A 27842-nucleotide genomic window follows, 5' to 3' on the forward strand; every position below is an offset into this window, starting at 1 on the left:
CCAGAAGGGTCTGCTCCACTGTTTGATGGGAAAACTCACTTTCTCCACACTGCCTGGCTCCACAGACCCCTCCTGGAGCAGAGCAGGAACAAGAAGATCCTACTCAGACCTGGACAACTTATGTGTCCACGAAGAGCCAGTCCTCAGACACAATGGAATGCTCCAGCCCTTTAGAAAAACAGGCAGCCAGGTGCCGTGACCCACACCTGTCATCCCCAGTGACTCAGGAGGCTGAGGCAGGAGGATGGCAAGTTCAAGACCAGCCTCCACAAATTACTGAGACCCTGTCTCCAAGTAAAAATTAAACAGGGCCTTTGATGTGTGAGGCCCTATCATGTTCCCTAGCACTGCAAAACAGGAAGGATCCAAAGGGCACCTCCCCATGAACTGAAATTGCCAAGCTTTTGGTGTCACATTGTAAAAGCAACAGGTATCCAGCACATTAAGGGACCTGTAAGGATGTGACTGTACATCGGTACTTGTGCATCCTCAGAAGAATCCCACATGAACACAAAAGTACAGCAGGGCTCTACATGGGGACAGGTCGCCGCCTTGGAAGGAGACCTGCAGGGAGTGGAGAGAAATTATTTTTCACTGTATCCCTCTGTGTATTGTAATCACTATGTGCCTGAATGACTTTATCAAAATAAGGGAAATTAAAAGTATTTATAAAGTTCAGTTACACATTTAAAAAAGAAAGAAAGAAAGAAAGAAAGAAAGAAAGAAAGAAAGAAAGAAAGAAAGAAAGAAAGAAAGAAGGAAAGAAAGAAAGAATGGAAGAAAGAAAGAAAGCAGGTGAATACCAAAGTCCCTGATGAATGAAGGAGGAGGCCCAATTCAGGATAAAAACATCCCAGGTGGATAAAGTTGGGACTGGATTGAGAACCACAGAAGGTGCTTGGGAATTGCGCTACGTGACTCTAGTACACCCCCATATTCTGCTCAAGTGTCAGAGTATAAATGTTTAAGAAAGGTGTTTTGAGCCAGGAGTGGTGGATCACACCTGTTATCCCATTGACTCAGGAGGCTGAGGCAGGAGGATCACAAGTTCAAAGTTAGCCTCCAAACTTTGCAAGATCTTGTCTCAAAAAATAAAAAGGAGCCAGGCCCAGTTGCACACGCCTGTAATCCTAGTGGCTCAGGAGGCTGAGACAGGAGAATTTAGAGTTCAAATCCAGCCTCAGCAATGATGAGATGAGGCACTAAGCAACTCAATGAGACTCTGTCTCTAAATAAAACAGGGCTGAGCATGTGGCTCAGTGGTCAAGTGCCCCCCCCCCCCCGCCCCAAGTTCAATCCCCAGAACCAAAAAAAATAAATAAATAAACAAATAAGAAGATTTGTATAGCTCAGTGGCAAAGCACCCCTGGGTTCCATACCAGCCACACAAAACACATACATAGAGAGCAATCAGGCAAAGGCTTTTTTTTTGTTTTGTTTTCAAGTGCATTGTGAGAGAAGAAAAGCTCACCAGGGGAGAGGGAGTGAAGGTTTTCAAGTGTTTCTCAAGAGGATTTTGGAAGGGAAGGCTCATCCTCACTGCAAGGACCACCTCAGCAATCTGCCACTCATTTCCACAGGGTCTGGTGATCGGACCAGCCCAGTCAGTGCTCAGATGGCCGCTGGGGCCGGAGGAGTGCCAGCTCCCCCTGGCACCCTGTTATCTCTGTGACTGAGGTCCCCTGGGGTGATGGTAACCAGCAGCAGTAGGAGCAGCAGCACCTGAGAATACACTAGAAATGACAATTTTGGGGCCCTGCTTTGGATCTACAGGATTAGAAATACTAGGGCAGGGCCCAGCCACTCTTTTCAATGGTCTTCCAGGACTAAGAGGCGCCCAGTTTGAGATGCTCTGGGTGGTGTGTGTCTGGGGGGACTGTGAGGTCTCGGGCCTGGGGAGGCATCTCCTCCACCTCCCATCACCCTGTGGGGGCTGTGCGGGGCTCCACAAACAGAGCCAGGCAAGGTGACCAGGCCGGAAAATGAGGCTACATCAAAAAGAACCCTAGGAAGTGTCTTTACCTCTCAGGGCCTCTGCGCCTGGTCTGTAAAGTGGGAAAGGAAGAAAGAAAGGGACCCAAGTAGAAGCTCTTCCCTGGAGTCCAACACCAACACAAGGCACGTCCTGCACACAGACACAACTCCATGGGCCGAACGGCCACAGCCTACTCAGGCTTCTCAGAGGTGTCCTAGAGATCAAGACCACAGGGCCAGAAGATCTCAAAGTCCCTCTGAGACTTCAAAATCTTTTAATTCCATGGGAAAGATTCAGAACAACACTAGAAATCAATATTCCCATCAACCATTTAGAATGCCCAACGCAGGTTTGCCCAAGTCCACCAGGACACCAAGAGGAAACTGGGGTCCTGAACTGTGGAAGGACAGGTCTGGCCCAGGGTCACCACACTGAAGAGTATCCCAAACTTTCCAGTCTCAGAAGAACATATAAACCCCAATTGTGGGCTGGGGTTGTAGCTCAAGTGTTAGAGCACTTGCCTAGCATATGCAAGGCCCTGGGTTCGATCCCCAGCACCACGTAAAACTAAACCAACAAAATAAAGGTATTGTATTCATGGACAACTAAAAATATTTTTTAAAACATAAATAAATAATTTAAAAAATTGTCTGTGGTTACAAAGGCCCTGATTCCCCCCAGAGTTAATGAGAGTTGAGTGGCTGTATCCAAGGGACAGAAATTTAATAGCCTCCAATCAGCAGACAAATTTGGCAAGAGCAGGGCCTTCCATGAAGCCTCTGAGGCAGAAACCCCAGGAAACATCCACCGGACCCCATACCCTCCAGAGGTCGGAAATGGCGGTCAGCTCTGATGCAAGCCCTTGGCTGAGACTAGGCCTCTGGTGGTGACAAGACAGTGGTAGAAATCTGGCTGTCGTCATGGTAATGAAACCACCATGGGGAGCTTTTCCAAAAGGCTGAGTCAATTTTTTTTTTCTCCTTTAATGATTTAATTCTGACGAGGCCGTATTGCTAAGCACATTTCATCCATCCACGAACTTGGACTGCAGTTTGGGGAAGGGTTCACCTTTGATCTGAAGGGTTTCTTGGTTCTGTTTCGGTCTGGGTTTTTCTGGCCACTTTCTCTGGGTTAGGGAGACTGGTGACTCTTTGGGGCTGGCCCACCAGCAACCCTGGGCCCCCACCAGCCTGGCCGGTGAGGGATCATCCAGGTGAACCAGGCCAGGGAGGGGCAGGGTAATGACTCTGGGAAACAGCTTGGCCTGCAATAGGAAGCAGCACGTTTCCCGGGTGGTGACACTTTCCTGAGATCTTCAGAATATGGGAAGTCTCCTGGGTACCAAGAGCCAGCATGTGATGAGATCCTCCCCAGACCTAACTGGGAGCCACCAGATATAACCCTGCCTGGCCACGCTGTGACTTGAGGGAATCCATCCTCCAACCAGGCCTGGCCTCTGAGCCTTCCTGAGAGGCAGTTATTAACAGCCAAGACTGTCTTTGTCACATGCAATAAGCACAAGGCACCATTTAAAATACTTCCCTGTGGTTCCCTCCAGGTCACTTGTCCAAGAAAGCACAGCTGCTGAGTGGCAGGCTGGGAATTGAACCCAGGAAGTTGTGCTGGCTCTGAGGCCCATGCTGCCAACCCTGGCACCATAGGACCTCGCTCCAGCAGGGCCTCATCCTTGGCTCCGAGTGTGAGGACTTTCTAAGTTAGGGCCCAGGGTTGAACAGGTGGCTCTGATTTTGCTTTTGTTTTTTTTTCCAACAGCTGTGGGGGCAGGGAAGGTCCCACAAGGAGTTACGGGAACTGGGCAAAGGTGGCACACCATCCTCTCCAATTACAGTCGCCCAGGAGCACATTCACCTTCGAATCTTCCAATGGTGGCATCAGAACCTGCCGGGTGTTACAAAAAAGGCTGGGGGGTCCAGGGTCACCTCCCCTCCCTTTTCTGTCTCCATTGAGGCCTCCCAGACAGACCACACCAGGCACCTCATCCCAACCCACGCCCAGGGCCTGACTCAGCAGTCCTGGGTCTCGGAAATGACACATATTACAGGGAATTGTCGCCTCCCTCCAGGAGAAGGGCTGAAGCACCAAGGCCCAGGCCTCCTGTTTTTGTGGGTGTTAACATCTGCCCAAGCCTGCTAGGGCCTGCATGTGAGAAAACTGGGACACGCATGTCCACTACTGCATGTCTACCACTGCAGCAGGGTACCCTGGGCAAACTGGAACAACTGGTCATCCTACAGAGTAGAGGCACCAGGTCATAGATGACAAAGACAGGTGGTCAGGAAACTGCTTTCTGGCAATAACAGCCTCCAGAACATAGTTCTGCTCTCCCCAGCAGTGTGACCATGAGGAAGCGACTCAGCCTCTCTGGGCTGTTCTGTAAGATGGAGATAAGGGGCAGAATCACCAAAGGAGGAGATGAGTTGATTTTGCTCAGCTTTCAGGAGAATACTGGGCACAAATTGAGCTCAATTAAGGAACTATCCCAATCATTGCTCCTCTTCCTCCTCTTTCTCCTCCTCCCCACCACCCTTCCCCCAAAGCAGAGAATACCTTCTCCAAAAACGCATGTTTAATCAAACAGTTCAAAGTTATCAAAGACACCAGTCCATGTGGAAAGCAGAATGAGCCAGGATGGATTTCTGCATTTCAATCAGACCATAAAAATGCAGGATTCCCGGATAACAGCAGTAGAGAAGGTCAGAGGACAGAGGAGGCTGCAGCAAGGCTCAGACAGCTCTCAGTGACAATGGCCCTCACACAGCCTGTCTCAAACTGGGACCACCCACAGCTGTCCTCCCAGAAGCAGTGAGGTGGAGCAGGGCTGATCACTTCCAAAGCAGCTGCCCTCCTGGGACATGGAGCAGGGACCAAAGCAGCCTCCCACAGGAACCTTAGGGCCTCTGCGAGGAGCAACTACTAAAAAAAAAAAATTAAAAAAAAAAGGCCTGGAATTTCCTCCTGGCAGAGAGCAGGAATCAGGACAAAGGATGGGGGCAAACTGTCCTTAGAGCAAAGAATGTCGAGCCTGGAGAAGCATGTGAGTCCCCAAAGCACTGGGGCAGACTCGGCCTCAGCGCCACAGAAACCCATAGGGAACATGGCGCCCGCACCCCTGGGCCTGCCAGGTCAGAGGACAGCGGCCTCCTCCATGGCCCTGGTGACTCCTCCAGGACGCCCTTGGTGACAGGAGCTTCCCACCCAAAACCAGGAGATGAGGTGAAAGGGAAAACAAGGCAGTGGGATAAGCGGGTCACTTCCCTGGCAACTTGGGCACTGTGACCTAAAGTGAGCACAGGAATCAGGGAGGGCACGCTTTCCGGCCATGGAGGAAGCCAGGCTTCTCTGAGGGCCTGGCCTGTCCTTTTCCAAAGACACAGAGGCTTGCTTGGCAGACATTCCTGCTTCCGGCTCCTCGGCAGCCTCTCCCAGGGGGAGGAGGAAGAAGCAGAGGACAGGCTAAGAGTCACCAGTTACCAGGCCAGCCCTGGTTCTGGACACATTAGGTTGCCTGGTGGGGCAAGGACACCATCACCTCTCTGCAACCAGGCCATCTGGGGCAGAGGCTTGCCTTCATGTCCCTGAGCCTTCGCCTCTGATTTATCACCCTCGACAGCAGCACAGCCAAGTTGCAAGTCCTCAGTGCACTGCACCAAAGAGCCATTTATTCAGGTGAAGGTGAATAAACACAAGGAGTCTGAGTTGTTCTGCAGGCCAGGAGTGAGGAGGGGAACAGGACTACGGGCAGTGCCTTGTATTTTCAATGTGCTTTCAGTTGTCCTAATAATTGCTTCAAATTGCCTTTGAGTTCTGATGCGCTTCCTGGAAGGGAGAAGCCCATCCTGGTGCAGGAAGAATGACCCTGTCCCTGCACAGCCTCCCCCACCCCACACTCCACAGGGCAAAATGTGAACAAAGGGGGGTATGAATTCTTCTACCCAGGTAAGGGGGCTTGTTTCCAAATGGCTTCTGTTTTTAGCTCAGCAGCCTCACTTCTCCTTGGAACTGGATTGAGGCCCTGGGGGAGTAAGAGGCAAGAGCACAGGCCAGGCATCTCCTGCTGGAGAACTAACTCGGTGCAATTTACCAAGAGACAGAGCCCAACTCACTCCATGAAAGCACTCCTCTCCCCCCACACCCTCAGAGGCCAGGCCTCGAGGCCACTCCAACATGGCACATAGAGGGCGGCCAGCCACCTCGGCCAGACCACACAGGCAATGTGGAGGAACCGGTTGCCTCAGGCCATCCCAAGGCCCCTGGCTCTGCTGACAGAGACCCATCTGCGTGATTCACTTGGCTGCAGGACTCCGTGCCCACCCCGACCACGCGGGAAGCTCAGGTGCTTTAAAACGGGGCAGTGTGAGCCGTGGAGGTGCGAGGGCCTGTTCAGAAACAAAAAGGCAATTCTGTGGCGGCTGCAGCTGAAGCCCAGAAGTGGTTCTGTGAGAAGAAAGGGGAAGAAAGGCGCCTCAGAAAGGAGGAGATGAAGGTCAAGGAGCCACTGGGAACTGGGCAGTGCTCCGCAGGCCTCTGGAAAGTCCCCTTAATGAAGACAAGAGCATGCTGACCAGGAATAAGGGACAGCCTTCCACAGCAAACGCAGGGCACCCCTCTGGGGAAGGGAATATTTCACATGCAGAACATTGCCCACATTCCATAGAGCCAAGGGAGGGAGGGAGGGAGGGAGGCCTCCCATCCCCGGGACACCAGTGGGACGATGCTGAGATGCCCTTCCTACCACCCACAGGCAAGGCATGCTCAGAGCGGGCACCAGGGCAGCCACTGCAGCATGGCCATGGGAGCCCAAGATAGGACGCACAGCAGTGCTCACCCATGGGGGAGTGGGATTCAGACAGAGCATCACGGGTTGGCCACATGGTGGGATGCAGAGATGCATCTGTGAGCTATCAGGGCATAAAGCCCTCAGAGACCAGGCAGCCACAAGACCTAGGTGCAGGAGGGTCCAGGCACGCACTGGGTTGGCCAAGACCTAGGACACTCAGTAAGTGCTGGGCCCCTGAATGCTCCCGACACTTTAAGTGGGGGATGGGGACAACAGATTGATGGAACACTCAGGACATCCCAGGTTCTCCTACCCTGTATCCCCAGGATCCAGTATACAGCAGGAGCTCAGGGCAGCCCTCCCCCAACCGCACATCTATTCCCTTTAAGGGACTCAGATGTTTAAAACAGTGTGGAACAGAGGTCAACAACTGGGTCCCCCCAGAGGACACCCAGAAGAAACGTCTGGAGATAAATTTGGTAATTGCCAAACCCCTCAGAAACCCCATTTTATTGATATGGTAGACAAAGAGAGGGGCTGCTACTGGCCTGTGGTGGACAGAGACCAGGGACTCTGCCAAACTCCCCACAGGATGGCCCCAGGACAGACTTATCAGGTCCATAATGTCCACTGTGCTGAGAAGCCTGGTATCAAGGACCTTCCAGTGAGCCTGCAGGAGGCCTAACCCTGAGTAAACATGCCACCCTTTGCTGCAAATGGCCTGGGCTGAGGACACCCAGTGTTTCACCTGCATTTCAAAGGAAATAAAACAATGGCAACAGTCGCTCACTGATAGTCACTGAGCAACTTCCAGATATCCAGGCCACCAGCATCTGGGGGAGGGCCTGCCCTCCAGGGAGGACAGCCAGAAACAAATAGCTGCCTCCTGCTGAACACTTACTGGGGGGTGGATTTTCTAAATAAGAATCAACTTATTTCCAGCTCACCACAATTTTGCAAGACAGTAGGTTCTTAGAAACCCCATTTTATTGATATGGTAACTGAGGCCCAGAGGAAAAGAGCCCCATGTTAACATAGCTAGTAAATTCAAAATGACTGATTGCATTCTAGAGAAAAAAAATTAAAAAGAAACATCAGAAATGTGTGATTATGTATGGGAGGAAGGAATAGCAAGGGAAGTACTTCTCTATTTTCTTTTTGTACAGGGCTCATACATTTCTCGGCCACTGCTTATTGAGAAGCTACTTTAAGAATCCTCCACCTCCCAGGGTTCAGGGAGTGTGGTGGCTCAGGCCTGATCCCAGGAAATCAGGAGGCTCAGGCAGGAGGACTGCAAGTTGAAGGCCAGCCCGGGCAAATTAGCAAGACCCTGCTTCAAAATAAGAAGAACAGGGATAGAAGGTTTGACTGAAACATGCAAGACCCTAGGTTTGATCCCCAGTGCTGGGAAGGAAGGCAGAGAGTGAGGGAGGCAGGTTAGGATGACAGGTTGGGTGCCTGGCACCTAATAGGTGCTCAGCAAAGGGTGCTTCTGCCCCACCATCACTTCTGCCCATTCATTCCAACCTTCTTGGCTGCCTCTTTCCAATCCCATGACTATCCAACCACCGGCTGGTCTGCTTACCTCAACAAGACCAGGCACTAAACGAGGAAGGGCACATCCTGCCCCAGTCCTCCTCTGAGAGCCTCTTATCAAGACCTACAGCACCGCCAGTGTGCAGTCCTGTACCCTTCTGTTCTTCATTCACTCAACTCCAACCTCAGTGGCCCCCCTTCTGCTGCTCAAACAAGCCATTTGCACATGGATGTGCCTCCATCTAGAATGTTCTCTGCAATCTTTTCCATACTGGCCAACTTTAGCTTTGGGCTCAAATATCAGCTCCCCAGAGAGGTCTTCCCTGACCACCCTGGACTCAGCCTCCTTATCGCAGTATCCAGAAGTTGTGGCATATTCCCTGGGTCACCTTCCCTCACTGAGGACTATTGAGTTATTTTCTGACAGGTGCTCAGGAGGCTGAGGCAGGATGATTATAAATTCAAAGCCAGTCTCAGCAGTTTAGTGAGGCCCAGAGCAACTCAGTGAGACCCCGTCTCTAAGTAAAATAACACAAAGGGCTGGGGATGGGGCTCAATGGTTCAACACCCACAGGTCCAATCTCTGGGACCAAAAATAAAATAAATAAGTAAAATAAGTGATTCTCCTCCTTTGCCAGTTCACTGGCTGACTGTGTCTCTTCCTGACTGACTTCCATCTCAGCATGTCTGTCCTTTGCTGCAGTCCACAGCTGCCCCTCAGGTGGTACTATTGATTCCCTGGTGGCCAGTCTCCACTGTTGACTGCTCACAGGGCAGGGAGAAGATGCAGCCAAGAGGGCAATGAGAAAAAGTGAAGGCGGGACTGGGGGACATGGAGTTGGGGGTTCAGGTTCAGCCTCCTAGGATCTGAACAGGTTTGTCTATATACGGGGTGGGGAGTCCAGATACAAGCACACCACTGTTAACAATGGTCACCTGCCAAAAGAGGGGTCTTCGCTTTTTTTCTGAGTGGTTTGACTTGTTGGAAGGAGATCTACACTGATTTTATTGTAATTGGTAAAGGAAAAATCCAACGAAACATTTTTTCCCTTAAAATTAATTTTAGTTCTAGGAAGACACCCTTCATTGAAAAAGGCATGTACTCAGCAGCTACTATGAAGTGACCGCCCCACAGTCAAGAGATGCAAGGGCTGGACCCTGGGGTGCAGGGACAGGAAGCAGGCCTAGCCCCCTGGGTGCAGGGACAAGAAACACACCCAAAGCAGGGAAGGAGGCCAGGAGAGGGCAGCTGACTCTCTCCACACCCCCTGAGGAACTTCGGTGCCAGGGTCTGGCAAAAGGCAGTTGCTCAGGACCTGGGCAAGAAATGACAACTTGGGAACATGGGAAGAGAGATCTCATCAAGCAAAATGTCAACTCAACACAAGGCAGAGTATCCACCCGGCACTGGGCCCGGCTGTGTGCGTCCCCCTCCAAACCCAGCTCAGCTCACAATGAGCCCATTAACTTCTGGAGCCACAGAGGAGGGTGGCCGGACAGTGCTTGCTATAATGGCAGCCCTGTTCTGGGTCTCTTCTGCATCTGTGCTGTCCACTATGGTGGCCTCCAGCCCTGCCCGACTGCTATGCTCATGAAGCGGGGCTAGGACCACTCAGGAAAGAGGTCTGGTTTTGCAAACTGTAAATCAAACACAAACTGCCATCCTGTGGCTGCCATATTGGGAAGTAGGAGCTTGATACGAAGACCCAACACAGGCCACAGGCTGGCAGGCAGGCCCCTCCCCATCAGCCTGGAGGGTTTGGAAGGTGAACTCAAGGCCTAGAGAGGTGGACACGGCCTTGCCTTTCAATCCTCCTTTAGTCTAGCTTGAAACTTCTTAGACCTTCAGTGAGCCTAAGAATTTCTGATCAAAACGGATTCTGTTCCTGGGCCATTTAATCACTTTCAAGAGTGACATTGTGTGAATCAAGGGCTCAGGAGAAGAAGGCCTGGGTCTCCAGGGATATGTAAGACCAGGGGAAGGTGTCCTCAGAGAGAGGCAGCTGGAAGGAGCTGAAGGGCGGCTCAGTAAGGGCGCATCACAGGACCAGAGGCAGCCAATCTGCAGAGCCCTGCGGGGCATCACCAACACTACAAGGAGTCTGATTCTGCACCCTCTAATCCGCAGCAGCCCTCAGACACAAAGCAGGACATACACCTGAATTTGTGTGTTAGAAAGAGCCCATCAGAAACAGTATGTCAAAAGGAAAGCAATCAGAGGGAAGGGGCCATGTCCAACAGTCCCACATCACTGGAGGGAAAAGATAAGCCACAAGGTGTAGAACACAGAACAGACACCTGAACCAGGGAAGTATTTACAGGTACTGGATTATGCTAGAAACCAAGCCAAAAGGATCAAAGTTCCATTCATCAGATAGACAAAGTTCAGTCATTCATTCAAAATAAAGATTCCTTGCACACCACCTATGACAGGCACAGTACTAGTTAAGAGGATGAAACAAAACAACAGGCAGAACTCTTCTTCTCCTAGAGCTTTAAATGTTGGGGTGGGGAGGGGAATCCTGGAGAGAAAGGGGAGGAGAGAACTTCCAGGTATGAGCAAAGGCCCTGTGGCCAGCAGTGACTCTTTCAAAGATCTGTAAGGTCGAGTATGAATGAAGAAGAGAGGAATACAGGGAGTAAGTAGGCCAGTGAGGTGGCCAGGAAGATGGGCAGTGCATGAGGATTTGAGGACAGAGATCTTCACCCTAAATCCAAGGAAAGCAGGGGGTGTAGGTCAGTGGTATAGAACAAGGGGTGGGATTTGCTTTTCTTGACCTAGAACTGCATGATCCTCAAAGTCCTGTGAGAAAGCGTGTCCAGGATGGAATTGAGGCACACACTGGACAGCAGAGGCGGGAATCAATAAAGGTGGTTCTTCAAGTCTGTGAAATGCTGATCTCTAGGTTCCTAGGAGTGCAGGGGGAGGCGGGGGTTCCCAGGAGGTTGAAGGGGACCTTGGGGACCTTACAGCATTGCACTCACTCCCACCAGAAGCTATGGCCTTCCCAAACGTGCTCTGTATGTCACTGGTAAAGAATCCACTATATGAGCCAGCTCCCAAGGCGCAGACCTGTGGTTCCAACTACTCAGGGGGTCGAGGCAGGGGAATGGCTTTAGCTCCGAGTTTAAGACCACCCTCGGCAACATAGCAAGATCCCATGTCAAAAAAAAAAAAAGAAAAAAAGTCCACTGTAGCCAAATGAAGTAGAGGTTGAGCATCTTGAATCCAACAACCTGAAACCCAAGATGCTCTAAAATCTGACACTTTTCATGCTGATGTGACATCACAAGCGGAAAATTACACATCCAGTCTCATGTTACAGGTCTGTCTCAAGAGAGGCCCACTAAAGATACTGCCCAAGATGAGCAACAGGCCACTTGTGGAAGATGCGTATGAAACAGTGATGAACTCTGTTAGACTCTGTTTAGACTCAGGTCCCGTCAAGATACCTCAGTATGCACACACAAATTTTGCAAAATCTGAAGGAAAAAAAAATCTCAACTCCAAAACACTTCTGGTCCCAAGTATTTCAGACAAAGGACACTCAACCTGTAACATTACCCAAAACTTCAAGTGGAAAAGTGTCAGGGTCTCTAAAAGCTCTCGGGGGCCATTGGGGTTTACTCAAGGCATTGGGAGGAAGAAAGAGATGGGGCTCCTTTTTAAGGATGAAAAGGGTCTATTTCTGACCATAGTCCCTCAGAATAGTCCCACAAACAAGACCCAGGGTCAGGCTTCAAATGTGGAGTAGACCCAGGGTTTCTGCAAGTGAACCCCAAAGCTAAATTAAGTCACCCAGGTGTCACCAACAGGGCTCCATGCAGGTGGACCACATCCCAGATTCTAGTCAGGCGTCTTCCAAGTTCTGGGATATTTCAGATCTTGTTGGGAGAGGAACAATCTGGTGGTTATCTAACTCACAAATACACTCTAGTGCACAGTCCACAGATGGTGCTACTTGGAGAAGTAAAAAAGGCAAAGTAGGCTTGAAATTATGGATGCTCATTTATTCAAAGAAAAAAATTCTCATCACTTCTACACAAAGTGTTTACAGTTTCATTTTATTAAAAGAGTTTCCTTGAAAAATGACAGAAGGTCTCTATCTCGGAGCCATCATCATAAACAATCCCTTTGTGAGAATCTTAATTTACATACAACAATGAAAATGAAGATCCTGTACTAATTAAGGTCTAGGGCTGTTTAGCAAATTGCTATAATTGTATATTCTCTAGCATTCCCCTGTCTCTGAAAACATCTCCTACCCAGGCAGATCTCAGCAGCAATGGTACCATGCAGGATTTTAATATCTCGGGCTTCCGCTGCATCTGTGCCTGTTTTCCAAGTGGCTCATTCCCTTGTGCCTGTGACATTACACACACATTTTTTAAAAAAAATGTTTTCATCTTTTTCAGCCTGGCAAATGCATATCACAATCAGTTTTGTGAATGCATGCATGGCAGGATGGTGCATGGAAGGATGGTGCATGGAAGGACCATGCCTCCTGTACAGAGACAGGACTCAACCTGCGCCCATCACTCTTTTTTTTTTTTTTATATTGAACAAAATTGTATTTACTTGAATTTCTTTTTTTTTAAAATTTATTTATTTTTCTTTTTTTTTATTGGTCGTTCATAACATTACATAGTTCTTAATACATCATATTACACGGTTTGATTCACGTGGATTATGAACTCCCCCTTTTACCCCGTATACAAATTGCTGTATCACATCAGTTTCCCTTCCATTGATTGACATATTGCCTTTCTAGTGTCTGATGTATTCTGATGTCTGTCCTATTCTCTACTATCCCCCCTCCCCTCCCCTCCCCTCCCCTCCCCTCCCCTTTTCTCTCTCTACCCCTTCTACTGTAAATCATTTCTTCCATTTGTATTATCTTGTCTTACCCCTCCTTTCCTCTTATATGACATTTTGTATATCCCTGAGGATCGCCTTCCATTTCCATGCAATTTCCCTTCTCACTCCCTTTCCCTCCCACCTCTCATCCCTGTTTAATGTAAATCTTCTTCTCAAGCTCTTCGTCCCTACCCTGTCCTTGTTTACTCCCTGGGAACAAATCTTTACTCCACACACTTCAGATAGAGCCCTAATAACCAGAATATACAAAGAACTCAAAAAATTAGACAATAAGATAACAAATAACCCAATCAATAAATGGGCCAAGGACCTGAACAGACACTTCTCAGAGGAGGACATACAATCAATCAACACGTACATGAAAAAATGCTCACCATCGCTAGCAGTCAGAGAAATGCAAATCAAAACTACCCTAAGATACCATCTCACTCCAGTAAGACTGGCAGCCATTAGGAAGTCAAACAACAATAAGTGCTGGAGAGGATGCGGGGAAAAGGGCACTCTTGTTCATTGCTGGTGGGACTGCAAATTGGTGCAGCCAATTTGGAAAGGAGTATGGAGATTTCTCGGAAAGCTGGGAATGGAACCACCATTCGACCCAGCTATTCCCCTTCTCGGTCTATTCCCTAAAGCCCTAACAAGAGCATGCTACAGGGACACTGCTACATCGATGTACATAGCAGCTCAATTCACGATAGCAAGACTGTGGAACCAGCCTAGATGCCCTTCAATAGATGAATGGATAAAAAAAAATGTGGCATTTATATACTATGGAGTATTATTCTGCATTAAAAAATGACAAAATCATAGAATTTGGAGGGAAATGGATGGCATTAGAGCAGATTATGCTAAGTGAAGCTAGTCAATCTTTAAAAAACAAATACCAAATGACGCCCATCACTCTTGAAGCTTCTAGAGCCAGACCTTCCAGGGGCTTGTCCTGACTCACACATAGGGTGCCAGAGATGCTGCCACCTGATGACAAGTCAGGAGCACCCAGGTGTGAGATGAAAGTAGAGGTCTCCATGCTTACAGGACCAGAAGAGGCGTCTCCACAGGTAGATGGGGCATGAGCAGGGCAGAGCCCTGCTCTAGATGGTGATCCTTTACTGTCACCATGAGGGTCCATGGGCCACTACAGGCACATTCAGAATGGAGCCACCTCCTTGGCGCCAGTCTCAGTTCAGTCCTACTGTGATGCTGACCACCCAGTAGAGCCCACAATCTGGAGTCTCAGGTTTCTCATCTGCAAGGGGAAATGACAGCTCTGACCTAAGAAGGGGACTGGTGGCTGAGCACAAAGGCACTCGCCTACAACCCCAGCCTCCAGGGAAGCTGAGGCAGGAGGGTCACAAGCTCAAACATAACAAGACCCTGTCTCAAAAAAAAAAAAAAAAAAAGTCGGCTGGGTGCAGTGGCACACACCTGAAATCCCAATAGCTTAGGAGGCTGAGGCAAGAGGATTAGGAGTTCAAAGCCAGCTTTAGCAACTTAATGAGACCCTAAGCAACTCAGGGAGACCCTGTCTCTAAATAAAATATTAAAATTGCTGGAAATGTGGCTTAGTATTTGAGCACCCCTGATTTAATCCCCGATACAAAAAATAATAATTAATTAATTAGAAACCAAAGGGGATGCAGTGAGGCTCAGTGGCAAAGCACCTGCCTAACATGCACAAGCACTGCACAACAAAATCAAAAGATTAGAAAAATTAATCAAGAGAAGGTGCCAGGTATGGGCCAAGCCTTCGTAAGCATTTTATAGACACAGTGCCATTTTTATAGTTGTGGGGGAAGAAGGAGCCTTATTTTCAAACTCAGCACCCTTTTCACAATAAGAAAACAGCAGGTCAGACACAGAAAGCAAGCAGCAGAGCAAGGACAAAGGCCACCACACCTCTCTAGGCTCACTGCACCCAGCCACAAGCAGGGGAGGGGCACAACTGTCTCCAAACACAGCTCTGGGAAGACACTTACTCTGCATGAGGTACTCCGTGACTCTCTCCAACAATGAAACCCAATGGCCCTGCATGGAAAGGAGCTGCGACCTCTCCCTACTCCCCAGCACAGGCCACCCCCAGCCAGCCCAGCCTTGCTGGTGATCTGAGCCTCAGCTGGGCCCAAAATGCCATGCTGACCTGTCATCACAGTCACTAGGGAAGCTGAGGCAGGGGGATTGCCAAGTTTAAGGCCAGCATGGGCAGCTTAGCAAATACCCTGTCCCAAAATAAAAAGAGCTGGGGTTGAAGCTCAGTAGTCAAGTGCTTGAATATCATGCACAAGGCCCTGGTCACATGCCAGTAATGCAAAAAATAAATGAGTAGATAAGTGTATGTGTGTGTATATGTGTGTGTGTGTGTGTGTGTGAGAGAGAGAGAGAGAGAGAGAGAGAGAGAGAGAGACAGACAGACAGACAGACAGACATGCTGCTTTATAAAAATCCTCAAAACATTTTTTTTTGTTGTTGTTTCAGGAGCCTTTAGGGAGTCACTTGTGATCCTCTGGCCAGATGAGAATATCCTTCTGGAATAATCTGTAAGTACCCTCTCTGCAGCCCCTCCCCACCTCCCTGCACACAGAGCAGGCATTCAGGGAGGTGCTAAGGGAATAAAAACACTGGTACAGCCATTAAGTTTAGGGACAAGCATTTTTATCAACCAGACATGAAAAGGACTCAACAGCTCACTTATAAAAGGACAATGAGGAAGAAGTGAGGACCTGCTCTCTCTGCAGAGGCCTGTGAGTCTCACAGAGTAGCCGAGGAGTACCTATCCCTCAGCCACTGGCAGAGGAGTCTGCTCACACCTTGAGCAAACAAACTGGATGTGCCCTAATGTGCCACTATTTGCCCTAAATGCAAACACTGCCCCCAGCATTCCAGAAAGCCCAGATCTTCCTTCTCAATTCTGACCCAAGACCACTGTTTCCCAAGGCACCAGGCCAACTTCATCCCACTTCTGAGATCCCAAAGAGGCCTGTTGCTAAAATCAGGGAAGCCAGCAGCAGATGCCCATCTCCAGGCCCGACACATGCCCAAAACCTAATGTCGGGACAATTCCTGACAAGTAGGTACACCCATGCATACATGCAGGGGAAAGACAATCAAAAGATTTCTCCAGAAGTTAGGTTCAGCCATTAAAGGGTCCACATCTCACAATTCATGGACTGTTGCAATGCCAGCTCAGAGGGCCACCCTTCAGGGCTCCCCAACAATAAAAAGAAACCCCCATTCCTTCCTTTGTGCAGAAATAGATAATGCAAGAATTTTACTCACCTTTGGAGCGAGTAGAAATATCCATGCCTTCTACCACCTCCTGTTCAGTTTTTATTTCCTCTTCAGCCAAGCTGAAATAGAGCAAATTATGTTCATGTTTAGGAGGGATAGAACTTGCCTGGGGGCAGCTGCTAAGAAGCCTAGCCAGAGCCCACCAGTAAGACAAGCCCCCGTCCTTCTCCCCCATAGGGGAAAGAACAAACCTGATTTCACAGTGTTAAGATTCCTAAAGTACTCCATTAAAACACTAGATGGTTGTTTAAGTCAAATTACTATTCCAATTGTCATGCTATTGGGTATGCCAAAAGCAAATCTTTTTGGATACACAATTACAACCTACCCCTTTGGGCTCATGAGAACCCAGCCTTCAAATAAACAAGCTTCTCACTGCCAGCACTGGGTTCAAAGTCAGGCAGTGGGAAGGGTTGGCAGAGTTCCCAGAGTTTAATCTCTAAACTCTGCAGTGAGTATTTCCCAGACCGCTAAAATCTTACAATTCTCTGATGCGGCAGGAACACAAGGGGGGGGGGAGATACAGGTTAAACTACAAAGTAGTAAAATATGCCCAGACTGACTAGAAGAAGAAAGAGCTGGTTTGAAAACAATTCCAATAATCAGCATCGACTCTACAAATTAGGGGTCTATGCACCCCCCACTCCCCATGGTGCATCCTTGTAGAGCAGGCTTGGCTCCCTCTGGAGCTGTGACTAATTATCCTCCCCCACAAATGTGGAATGAGGAAAGACCCTGCCAAGAGTCAGGGATGGGAGAGAAGGAAGGTGTAAGCAAGCTCCCGTAGCTGGAAAGTCTTCCAGAACTTTCTCTCCCTCTCTGCTGGAACTTGGGCCATTCCAGATCTTCCCCCCATATCACCTCCCAAGCCAAGCCCAGGGAAGAAGTGAAGTCGTGAGTTTATAGGTGTGAAGAAGGGCTTGAGGTGCTAGAACTTTCCACTCAACCACCACTCAGAATGCAATTCCATCAGACCACAGTTCCACAAGGAGAAAGAGGTACATCGCCAACAGACAGGGCTGGAGTTTTCCATTGGGAAGACTCAAGCCAGGGCAGGAAGAAGGCTAGAGAAGAACATCCTGTCTCTGTCGGGCTGTCTGAGACAGTGACAAGGCAAAAAAGTGTCCAGAAAGGCCGCCTGGGCCTGGAACAACAGTGTAGGATGGAGACATGTTTAGAAGAGCCCCAGGTTTGCTGGGAGGAGAGTTCAGGATGGGCGGCAGGCAGAAAGAAAAAGATGATAGCTCAGGATTAAATTACAGGAGCTCTGGTCCTCCACTAACTAGTCACAGCAGAGGAGGAGGAGGAGGCTGGTCTGGATTTAAATCAGGATATTAACACATTTAGCATTCTGATATTGGATCCCATTAACAGTTTAATTTACACAGCATCTGTAGAGAATGTGACACAAATCACCAAAGAAACAACTGACATGTTGTCACAAATGGTTTTCGTCAGAAGAGAGTGGCCTGCTAAATTTAAACACCTCACTTACATACAATAACACAACGATCATTGGTGGCTCAGCTATTTATGCAGGATTCTTAAAATGGTGTCTGGCAACACTGCCTCATTCCTGGATTGAAGCTAAAATGGTAGCAGTTTGTTCAATAGCTGAGCCTGTGTCTAAGCAGCCCTGCTAGTTTCAAAGCCACCTTCCTAAATATCAGAACCAGGAAAAGCTCAACCAAAGGACACCAACAACCCAACATTCAGAAGCTTAAAAAAAATTAAAAGAACCTGCAATGACAGGGAGAGAGAATTTGTGAAGTTGCAGGTTCCTGAGGAAAAGCCTTCCCTTTCAGATTCTGAGCTTTCAACAGGAGGCTCTGGGATGGGGCCTTCTTGCCCTGGAATTAGGTGGGTGGAAGGTTAGGAATCACACTGGCAGACAGACAGGTGTCTGTGCAAACAGGAAATGTTCCCAGGGAGCAGGCTGGGGGTGGGAACGGGGTGGGGGTGGGAAGAAGCCCACTCTTCCTTCTCAGTGCAGGGCGGCCAGCTCTGCATCCATCCTGCAAGTTAGGTAAAATGAAAGTGATTCTGGAACAGCAGGCATCTGGAGAGCTAAGCTGGAGGGCTGCAGCCCAGGATGATGCCAAGGTAAAATTAAAAGGCTGTTGTTTATAAGCCTGAAAATGGCCACCATCCACCCAGCACTCTGCAGAGCCACCCCTAAGACGTTAACATCAAAGAAAGACAACACCAGACTGCAAAAGAGAAACCCCAAGTCCCACATTCCCCTATCCAAGGAACAGGATACTCACAAATTATGTTTTTGTCCACCCCCAACAGGGCCCTGAGAATGAACAATAGGTTTTGCAAAACCCGTTTTCAGAGGCCAAACTAATAGCCTCATGGTGGATAATGTCATTTACTGTTAAGGTCTGAGAATTGGCCTCAAGATTCCTCCAGAGCTGGGAATGAGGAGTTTCAAGGTGACTGCTTTTTTTTTCTCTGCACTCTACCACACAGGAGCACAGAGGATGATACAATGTTTAAAACAATAGCCATTTGAAGGAAGATAAAATTAGATCCATATATTACATCAATCATATAAATAAGTTTCAAATGAATCAGGGATCTGAATTTAAAAAAAATAAAACATTGCAAATACAAGATGCACCATGCAGTAAATTCTTCTTTAAACTTAGTGTAGAAAAAGCTTTCTAAGGATGATTCAAAATCCAGAATCAACAAAAAGCAAGATTGATAAATTTCACCATAAAAATGTCTTTGAATGCTTTGCATAACAAAAGCACTCTAATGAAAAATCAAAAAGCAACTGACAGAGACAAAAGATTAACAACATAGATGGCACAAAGGGATAATAATGCTAATATATGAAGAACAAATCTAAGTAAGTATGAAAGATAATGTCATGATAGGCTAAAGAAAAAATAACTTTGTATACATGCTTTTAATCCAAAGAATAAAATAAATATCCATATGTTCATAATGATATAATAAATAATCAGATAAATAAATTAGGGAAAAGCAAGAGCTCTTTCACACAAGTTCCAATTGATAAACATAGAAGGAAAGAAAAAGTACAGAATTACCATTAGATAAACATCACAGTAATAATTGTTGAAGGCAAGATCCACCAACGGATACTAAAATTACTGGGCAATATTTTGAAGAGATATAGCGTTTGTATAGTCTGAAAGTATGTCACCCAAGATACTTATCAATTGCAATAATTTTATAGGGGAGAACATGGTCAGACACCAACTTAATCAACTGAGAAAGGTAAACATGACCATCAATAAGACATGTCAATATCATGAACTCAATATGACACATTGAGAAACTTAGTATTGTAGTATTGTCATCCAAAACAAACAGCCTCAATCTAATCATGAGAAAATATCAGACACATCCCAATAGAATGGCATTCTACAAAGTAAGGGAGCAGTATTAATCAAAAGTGTGAATGTCCCAAAAGATGAGGAAAGACTGAGAAACTATTACAGGCTGGACTAGAATAAGGAGAAATAAAACTAAATATTATATAGAATTGTCCTGAGCCTGTACTATTTAAAAAGAACATTAATGGAAAATTTGGTGAAATTCATAGAAGGCATGTAGTTTAGTTTCCAAAGTTACCAATGTTAACATAGTGTTCTTAACCATTATATTATGGCTAAGACATTAGTCTTAAGGGACATACGGTAAGGAATAGAAGGTAATTGTGTAATATTTTTTATCTATTTTACAGCTCTAAAGCTGGTTTAAAAGAAAAAAATTATTTTTTAAAAATCCTAATAGGAAGTAGAGAAGACTGTTAGGTCTTATGATGTTAGGAATACCCAGCAGGGGATGTTTCCCAGTCCTTAAAACTCTGGGGCCTTTTTTGCCTATGTTTATATAAAAAGCTTCAGTCTGGGTCTGCTAGTAAGTTGAGGAACATAGCCTCTACTCTAGTGATGAGGATGACATAATTACTGAGTTCCAGGGCTCCCTTTACAATCCTGCCTCCTCACTGACCTTGAATAATAATAAGAACCTAATAATCAGTTACTAAATCATAATGAATGACCATCTGACCTGAGCTGAAATTTCACTGTACAAAACTTTTCTAAGAAAATGTAAAAAAATAAGGCACTCTTAGCTTGTTGTTTTTTAAGGAAAAAAAAGATGTATATTGCAGAATTACTTATCATAGCCAATGGGTGAAAAATTAATATCTCAAACTAGGGAATTGGTTAATAACTTTTAGTATATTCGTATTGTGGAATGCCAACAAATAATTAAAATATTGTTGTAGACTAAGTATATTCTAGATCATGTTCCCAAAAATTAAATAAGTGATATATATATATATATATATATATATATATATATATATATATAACACCTATTATATAATAAATATATATATTACCATATATATATATATATATATATATATATATATATATTAAACATATATAAGTATTTCCTATCACTCTACATAGATAACAAGATTGAGAGAAAAGGAGAAAATTTGGTGAAAAAAAACATTCTTTACAATGTTAACAGTAGACACTATTGGGCTGGGATTGTGGCTCAGTGGTAGAGTGCTTGCCTCACATGTGTGAGATACTGAGTTTGATCCTCAGCACCACATAAAGAAATAAAGATATTTTTAAAAAGAGATTAGTCACTATTGATTGATGAGCATATATCCTGTTCTATTTTAAATATTATTATTTTTAAAACAAACTAAGGAGACTTCTGGTTTTAAAGTGGTGGAGGAAATCCATCTATACCCCCTTTCTTCTCCAAAGTCACCTTGCTACAACAGGCAGAAAACAAATAGAAATGGAAACTGTGTTTTTGACAATACTAGGAAAACTAAATCTGAACCAATATATATGAGGAGGGGATTGCCCAATATAGAGTCCAGTAGAGAGGCCCACAAGAAGATAAAGCCAAGACCCACCTGAAAACACAGAGCTCAGTCAAAGCCTGCAGAGCACCTATTCTCCTAAGATGCGGGAGAACCCAAGAAGAGCAGCTGATGATTCCTTGTCTAAACAATGATGTTGGAACATGCAAGCTTGTAGTTGAAACTTCTTTTGTCCTCATTTGGCACTCAGAGAAGTAAGGAATCTGGGGATGCATAAAGAACCACACAGACATCTGAACAGAAAACTACCTGTTGGTAAGATGGGGCAGAATAGAGAAAGATTCAAGCTGATCCCTTTGGTTAACAGTGAAAAAGTAAAGTCCAATCAATTATCTTTTACACACACCCACACTTACAAGAAAGTAACCAATAACTTTTTCTGACATTTGATAAAATTCATGTCAAGAATATAGCAATCAAAAGGAATTTCTTCTACAAATAAATAGATTAAATATAAAAGGAAAGGAAAAATCCCAGTGATAAATAAGGTATAATCTTAGTGAAAATTCTTAAACCTGACACTAGAAGCATAGTAAATCCATTTGGGTGAAAATAAAGTGAGAGGGGAATAGTAACAATATGCTAAAGCCTGTTTAATCAAATGGAAGTTATAGTTAACAAATTTCTAAAATATACTACCAGCCCTAGTTTTCTTAATTACATGTCATTACCCCTGAATTTACATTCATGGGTTGAATTTAGACAATGTAAATGGTTGAACAAATGTTTCAAACTATCACAACTTGACATTGCCTCTTGCTTAACCAGAACAGCTTAATTTCAGCAACATAGCCACATTTCACTTAGTACAGTGCTTATGCAATTATTTGATTATCCTATTATGCTTCTGTATTTATTTTCTAAAAAATGAACAGGCAATAAAAAGGTAAACATATCAGTGCTGCTAATAAGTAATATATTTCTCCCAAGCTTAGTATAATGAAAACCAAAAAAAGAGATCACTAATTGTATCAAAAATAGCAGATCTCTGCCATTAGTTAACATCCTTGGGGTCAAGTTCTGAAATTGAAACTTAGTTTTAAATGAATAAAATGACCTTACATAAAGTATATAAAAAGGTAGAACTACCATCATGTTTCCTAAAACTTCTGGTATACTTAAGGATTGTTTATTCTTCTAGAAACAGTTATCCGTTATAATACCCAAGTCAACAATTCACTGTCTATACATCTGATTTTCCTCACAGTCTCAGGGAACTATGATAATATGTGCTAAGATATGTGCTAAGATAATAGACTGTCTCTAGGACGAAACTGGCACAGAGGCAAATTATGGGGGAAAACTCAGTACTCTTGATATCTACTAGAATTCCTTCACAGCACAAAGTGGTTACAATTGTGCTTTACTGTCAATGTTTTCTCTTAAGTAATAAAATATACAGAAAGGATACTGATGTTTTGGATCATCTTCTAATGGGGAAGAACTGAATGGTTACCATGTCATCCTGGAATTTGTAATGTGAAAAGGAAATACTGAAGCTGATGTGTGCTGAAGATTTTAAGACAGCAAATGTCAAAAACTACAAAGGTAAAAAGGGACTTACAGCACAAATGGGAAAAGCTCAGAATACAGACTCAAGAAATGTGTAGGTCTGAGCCTCAGTATGACACTGAGCAAAGTGTTTCACTTCTCTAAGTCTCAGTGTTTTTCTCTGAAAAGTAAGGAGAGCACACACTGCCTGGAAAAATGACTTAGCCTAATTTTTTTTTTAATGGGCAAAGTAATACTATAGAGTACATATTTTTTCTTGGAAGAATTAACTCATAGAATCCATGTAAAATATTTAGCACTGAGTTTAGTATATATTAAGAATGTTTAAACCTAAACAAAATATTATAAGCAGCATTTTATGGACTCTAAAATTCTAAGAGATAATTGAAGGATTTATGAAAGAAACTAGTCTAATCTGATAGCTCCAATTTAAAATAAACAGAAGATGGAATAAAGGAAAATATGGCTACGAATGAGTATCAAAGGCTACCAACAACTTCTAAGAATAGAATGTTAAAAGGCGAGTGCTCAGAAAGAAATTAAGTTGTATTTCTGAAGACAAAAAGACTTCTCCACCTTCATTTTGAGGAAAAGAGAGGGACAGAATTTACATACTTTTTAGGAATTATTTTGCAGCTGGCAAGGTAGGCAGACCTGCGACCCACTGGCAGAACAGGCCCAGCGGACCGCCAGCATAGTAGACATGTCACCCCAATTGGAGGAGGGGCAGAACAGAGCTGCCACCCCATCGCCCATGCCTGCAAGGTAGGCAGACCTGCGACCTACTGGTAATTAGATGTAGTTCTGAGCAGAAGGATACAGGAGGAGATTTACACAATGACTTTTGGAAGTAGCAGGAGAATACTAATATACAGAGAGAGATGCAACAATTTATTCATAGAATTTCTTTCATGTTTGGCATTTTTTAAACTTAAAAAGCACAGTTGAGTCACTGTTTGAGATTTATATGTTCAATGGTTTACACCAAGTGATAGTTTTAATATTTATATTTCTCTTTGTTTTGCCCTATAGGCTGTATGAAAATAGAGCTACAAATAAAACATGCATTGTGCTAGTTTCTTGAAACTTCAAACACACAATCCATTCTGAGTTTTCATTCTTTCTTTTGTTCCTGTTGAAAGTAGCTCTAAGCAGAGAAACTCAGGAACTGTTTTCTGTATCAGTGATTTATGAAGTAGCAAAAAATTACATGCACTTAAAGAGGTTCAAATTTGTTTCTATTAAATTTCACTGATACTCAGCAAAAGTCATATATTCATTTTTGCACACTCTGTTCTCCAAATTTAGTTTTCCTAGCTTCAAGAATTTCCAGAGAGGAACAGTGTGAATTTTTAAGTTTCACATTGTTCTGCACTATAGAGATGAATGGGAATAGAACTACAAATCAAACATGGTTTGTGATAGCTTCTTGAAACTTGACAGTCACTATCCATTCTAGGGCTCCTACTGTCATTTTTTTTCCTGATGGATGTACTTCTAAGCAGATGTTGGAAGGAACAACTTTAACTGACTTGCATTAGGAGCTCACAGGAAAATTCAAATGTACTGAAAGAGATGAAACAATTTACTAATGGACTTCCTAATACTCTTACTCAAAGTTTGGGACTCATAATACCATAGATTTGCACACAGGAACAATTTGAATTTTCAGGTTTCACTTTGTTTTGCAATATAGAAATGAATGGAAATTGAGCTATAATTCAAACATGGTTAATGCTAGATTATTTAAACTTCATATACACAATCAGTTCTAAGTTTTCACTTTATGTTTTTTTTCTGGTCAAAGTATCTCAAAGCAGAGACAAGCATCATTAGCTTTCTCTATCAGAAACTTAAGAGATAGCAGAAAACTTTTCAACTATGAAATAAGCTGCAACAAATTATTTGTTGAAGTTTCTGATACCTTTTGTGATTCATCATTTTACTAAGCACACTTGGTTCTCTAAGTTTGGTTTTTATAGGTTCAAGTATTTGCAGAAAGGAATAGTTGCTGTGCCCCTCCCCTGACTCAGGCAATGGCAAGGCCCTACTGAGGTGGATGGCGCAAGGTGCCTATCCTCTGGAGGAGCACAGTATGTTTCTGGGAATGGGCTGATTTGTTTTTGTACTCCTTTAATAAGTATAGTTGTGACTTCTCATATGACCATTAAGTATGAAGGAAAAAAAAACATGACTTTCCCAATTAATGCAAATACTTCTAAAAAATAGATCTGTTTGCTCTAAATGCAATGATTCAGCTGTGGAGTGTAAATTGTTAATGTCTAATGAAAAACTCCCTGTATTCCTGTCAAGGAAGTTTTTGAGAAATTAAATTAAAATCTAGAGAAGAAAAATTAATGTTAAGAAGACAGATTAGTGCTTAGTACTGGGCAACTTGTTCTTGTTCCTGTGCACAATGGTTTGTGCTCTTACTCTTGTTTGATTAAAATTAATAACAAGTCAACCACTTGCCGTAACCAAGGCACTGGTTCCAGTCAGTAAGTCAAGAAAGAATAGTCAAGGTATAGGCCAATAGTTTGGGACATTTGTAACTATTATTAAAAGTTAAATAAGCAGAAACAGCTCAAAGCAAAACTCGAACTAAAAGTACAAATGCTTGCTTATGCATAAGCCAAGATACATTCTTCTATTCTAATTGTAACTACGTAATATTTCGTTTCTTTGAATAATGATTCCTATTTTGTAACTACAAAGTACTGTGAGCCTGCCAAAATGAAAAGTATATATGATCAACTTCATAAGTAAAGATTGGGATCAACACCTTCACTTTGGTGTCTGTGTTGTTTCTCCATCCCTCTTTCGTTGACTCCTCACCATCCATTCGTCTCCTAACACCCCCTGTTGGAGCTGGTCTCCAACATCTGGCGCGCCCCAAACAGGGACAATCAGTAATCCATAAGTCTGATGCATTCATTTCATTGAGAAGTTTTCGGGTGAGGATAAGATTCTTACCTAGGGTTCTAAAGACCCCTTAGAGAGGTGCTAAGTAAGTGAAGGGTAAGTAATTAGAGAACTTATTTTGAGAAGTCATGGGCCATAAATAGTCTAAAGAAAGAGGACTCTTTATTGATATAGCTAAGCATATATTCCATAAAGGGAGCATTTAAGTTTCTTCTAAGCAGTTAAGACATTTTTTTTTCATTTTATTCAAGAATGCTCTCCTTGGTTCCCTGAGGAAGGAACCTTAAATTTAGAAACATGGAAAAAACTAGGTAAAGAGATGAAGGTTTACTATGATTATCATGGGCCAGAAAAGATTCCTGTCGATGCTTTTGCATTATGGAATGTTTTTAAAGATGCTTTGGATCCAACCCATGAGGCAGTTTGTTTGGCTCCTCAAGTGACGGAGTCTGAACAAACCCTCTTTATTGGGACTGCTACTACATCTAGATTTTATAAAACTACATCCTCTAAACAGTCTCAATCTGATGATGAACAAGGGGATGAAAAGGAGGACGAACAACTTTCTCCTCAAGATCAGGAAGACTTAGAGGAGGCTGCAGCTCGATATCATATTTCTGATTGGCCACCCAATTTGTTAGTTTCTGCGTCTCTAGAGCCTCCTTGGAGCTTTAAATAAAACTATGGAAACTATGGGAGCCTTACAACTGGGTCTCCCATCTCCTACTGCTATACCTAAAGATCATAACATAGTGGTGATAGACTTATAAGATTGCTTCTTTACAGTTCCTTTATCCAAACAGGATTGTAAAGGTTTTGCTTTTAGTCTGCTTTCCCCAAATTTACAAAGACCCTTTCAAAGACTTCAATGGAAAGTTTTGCCTTAGGGAATGAAAAATAGCCCCACCTTATGTCAAAAGTTTGTTGATGCAGCCTTAGTCTTCACGAGAAATAAGTTTCCATCTGGATATATAATTGATTATATGGATGATATTTTATTAGCTCATGCTGATTATTTGATACTCCAGCAAATACTTAATTTTATGATTACAAGTTTAAGAGACTGGGGATTAAAAATTGCTCCTGATGAAATTCAAACTCAGGCTCCTTTTTCTTACCATGAAGATTAATTAATTCCAACAATATAACTTCTCAAAAAATACAGATTAGGGTTGATTCGTTACCTACTTTAAATGATTTTTCAAAAACTTCTTGGGGATATTAATTGCATTAGGCCTTACTTAAAATTAACCACTGCTGACCTTAAACCTTTATTTGAAATTTTACAGGGAGATTCAAATCCAAATTCACCTAGACAATTATCTCCTGAGGGAAAGAAGGCTTTATTTAAGGTGGAGAAGGCTATTTCAGATAATTATTTACAACAAATAGAGTATAATAAGCCCTGGATGTTAATAATCTTACAGACTTCACACACTCCTACTGGATGCCTATGGCAGGATGATCCTTTAGAATGGATTCATTTGCCTTCTACTCCAAAAAAGATTAATATTTCATATCCCACCCAGGTGTCATCATTAATTTGTAAAGGTAGACTTCGAAGTAGAGAGCTCTTTGGACGAGATCCATCCTCCATTATTATTCCATATAAAAAGGAACAATTAGATTTCTTATTAAATGTTAATGATGAATGGCCTATAGCATTACAGGGATTCTATGGAGAAATATTGTTTCATTTGCCTAACCACCCATTACTACATTTTATGACTAAGGTAAATACTATTTTTCCTAAAAACTTTTCTCATGTGCCCCTCGATCAGGCTTCTCTAATTTTTATAGATGGATCCTCTAATGGAATAGCTGTTACTATTATAGATGACCAAGAGCCAATAGTCCAACAAACAACTGAAACCTCTGCTCAAAGGACGGAATTAATTGCTATTATAACTGCTTTTGAAAAGGTTACACAGCCTTTTAATCTTTATACTGATTCCCAATATATAGTTAATCTCTTTCCAGCCATAGAAACATCTTCTTTGTCCTCTCATTCATCAATTGTTAACATATTACAAAAGTTACA

The 27842-nt window shown here is 44.1% G+C and overlaps 1 protein-coding gene across 1 annotated transcript in view; it reads right to left on the reverse strand.

Annotated features, from left to right (window-relative positions):
- Positions 1 to 27842, reverse strand: part of LOC113178182 (vimentin-like) — a 120489-nt gene that overhangs the window by 11422 nt on the left and 81225 nt on the right. The window contains 1 exon segment of the mRNA XM_077801221.1: positions 16462 to 16532. Within this exon segment, the coding sequence (XP_077657347.1) occupies positions 16462 to 16532 (71 nt within the window).

This window comes from Urocitellus parryii, chromosome 7, assembly GCF_045843805.1.
Source record: "Urocitellus parryii isolate mUroPar1 chromosome 7, mUroPar1.hap1, whole genome shotgun sequence".
In the NCBI taxonomy this organism is placed as follows: Eukaryota; Metazoa; Chordata; class Mammalia; order Rodentia; family Sciuridae; genus Urocitellus; species Urocitellus parryii.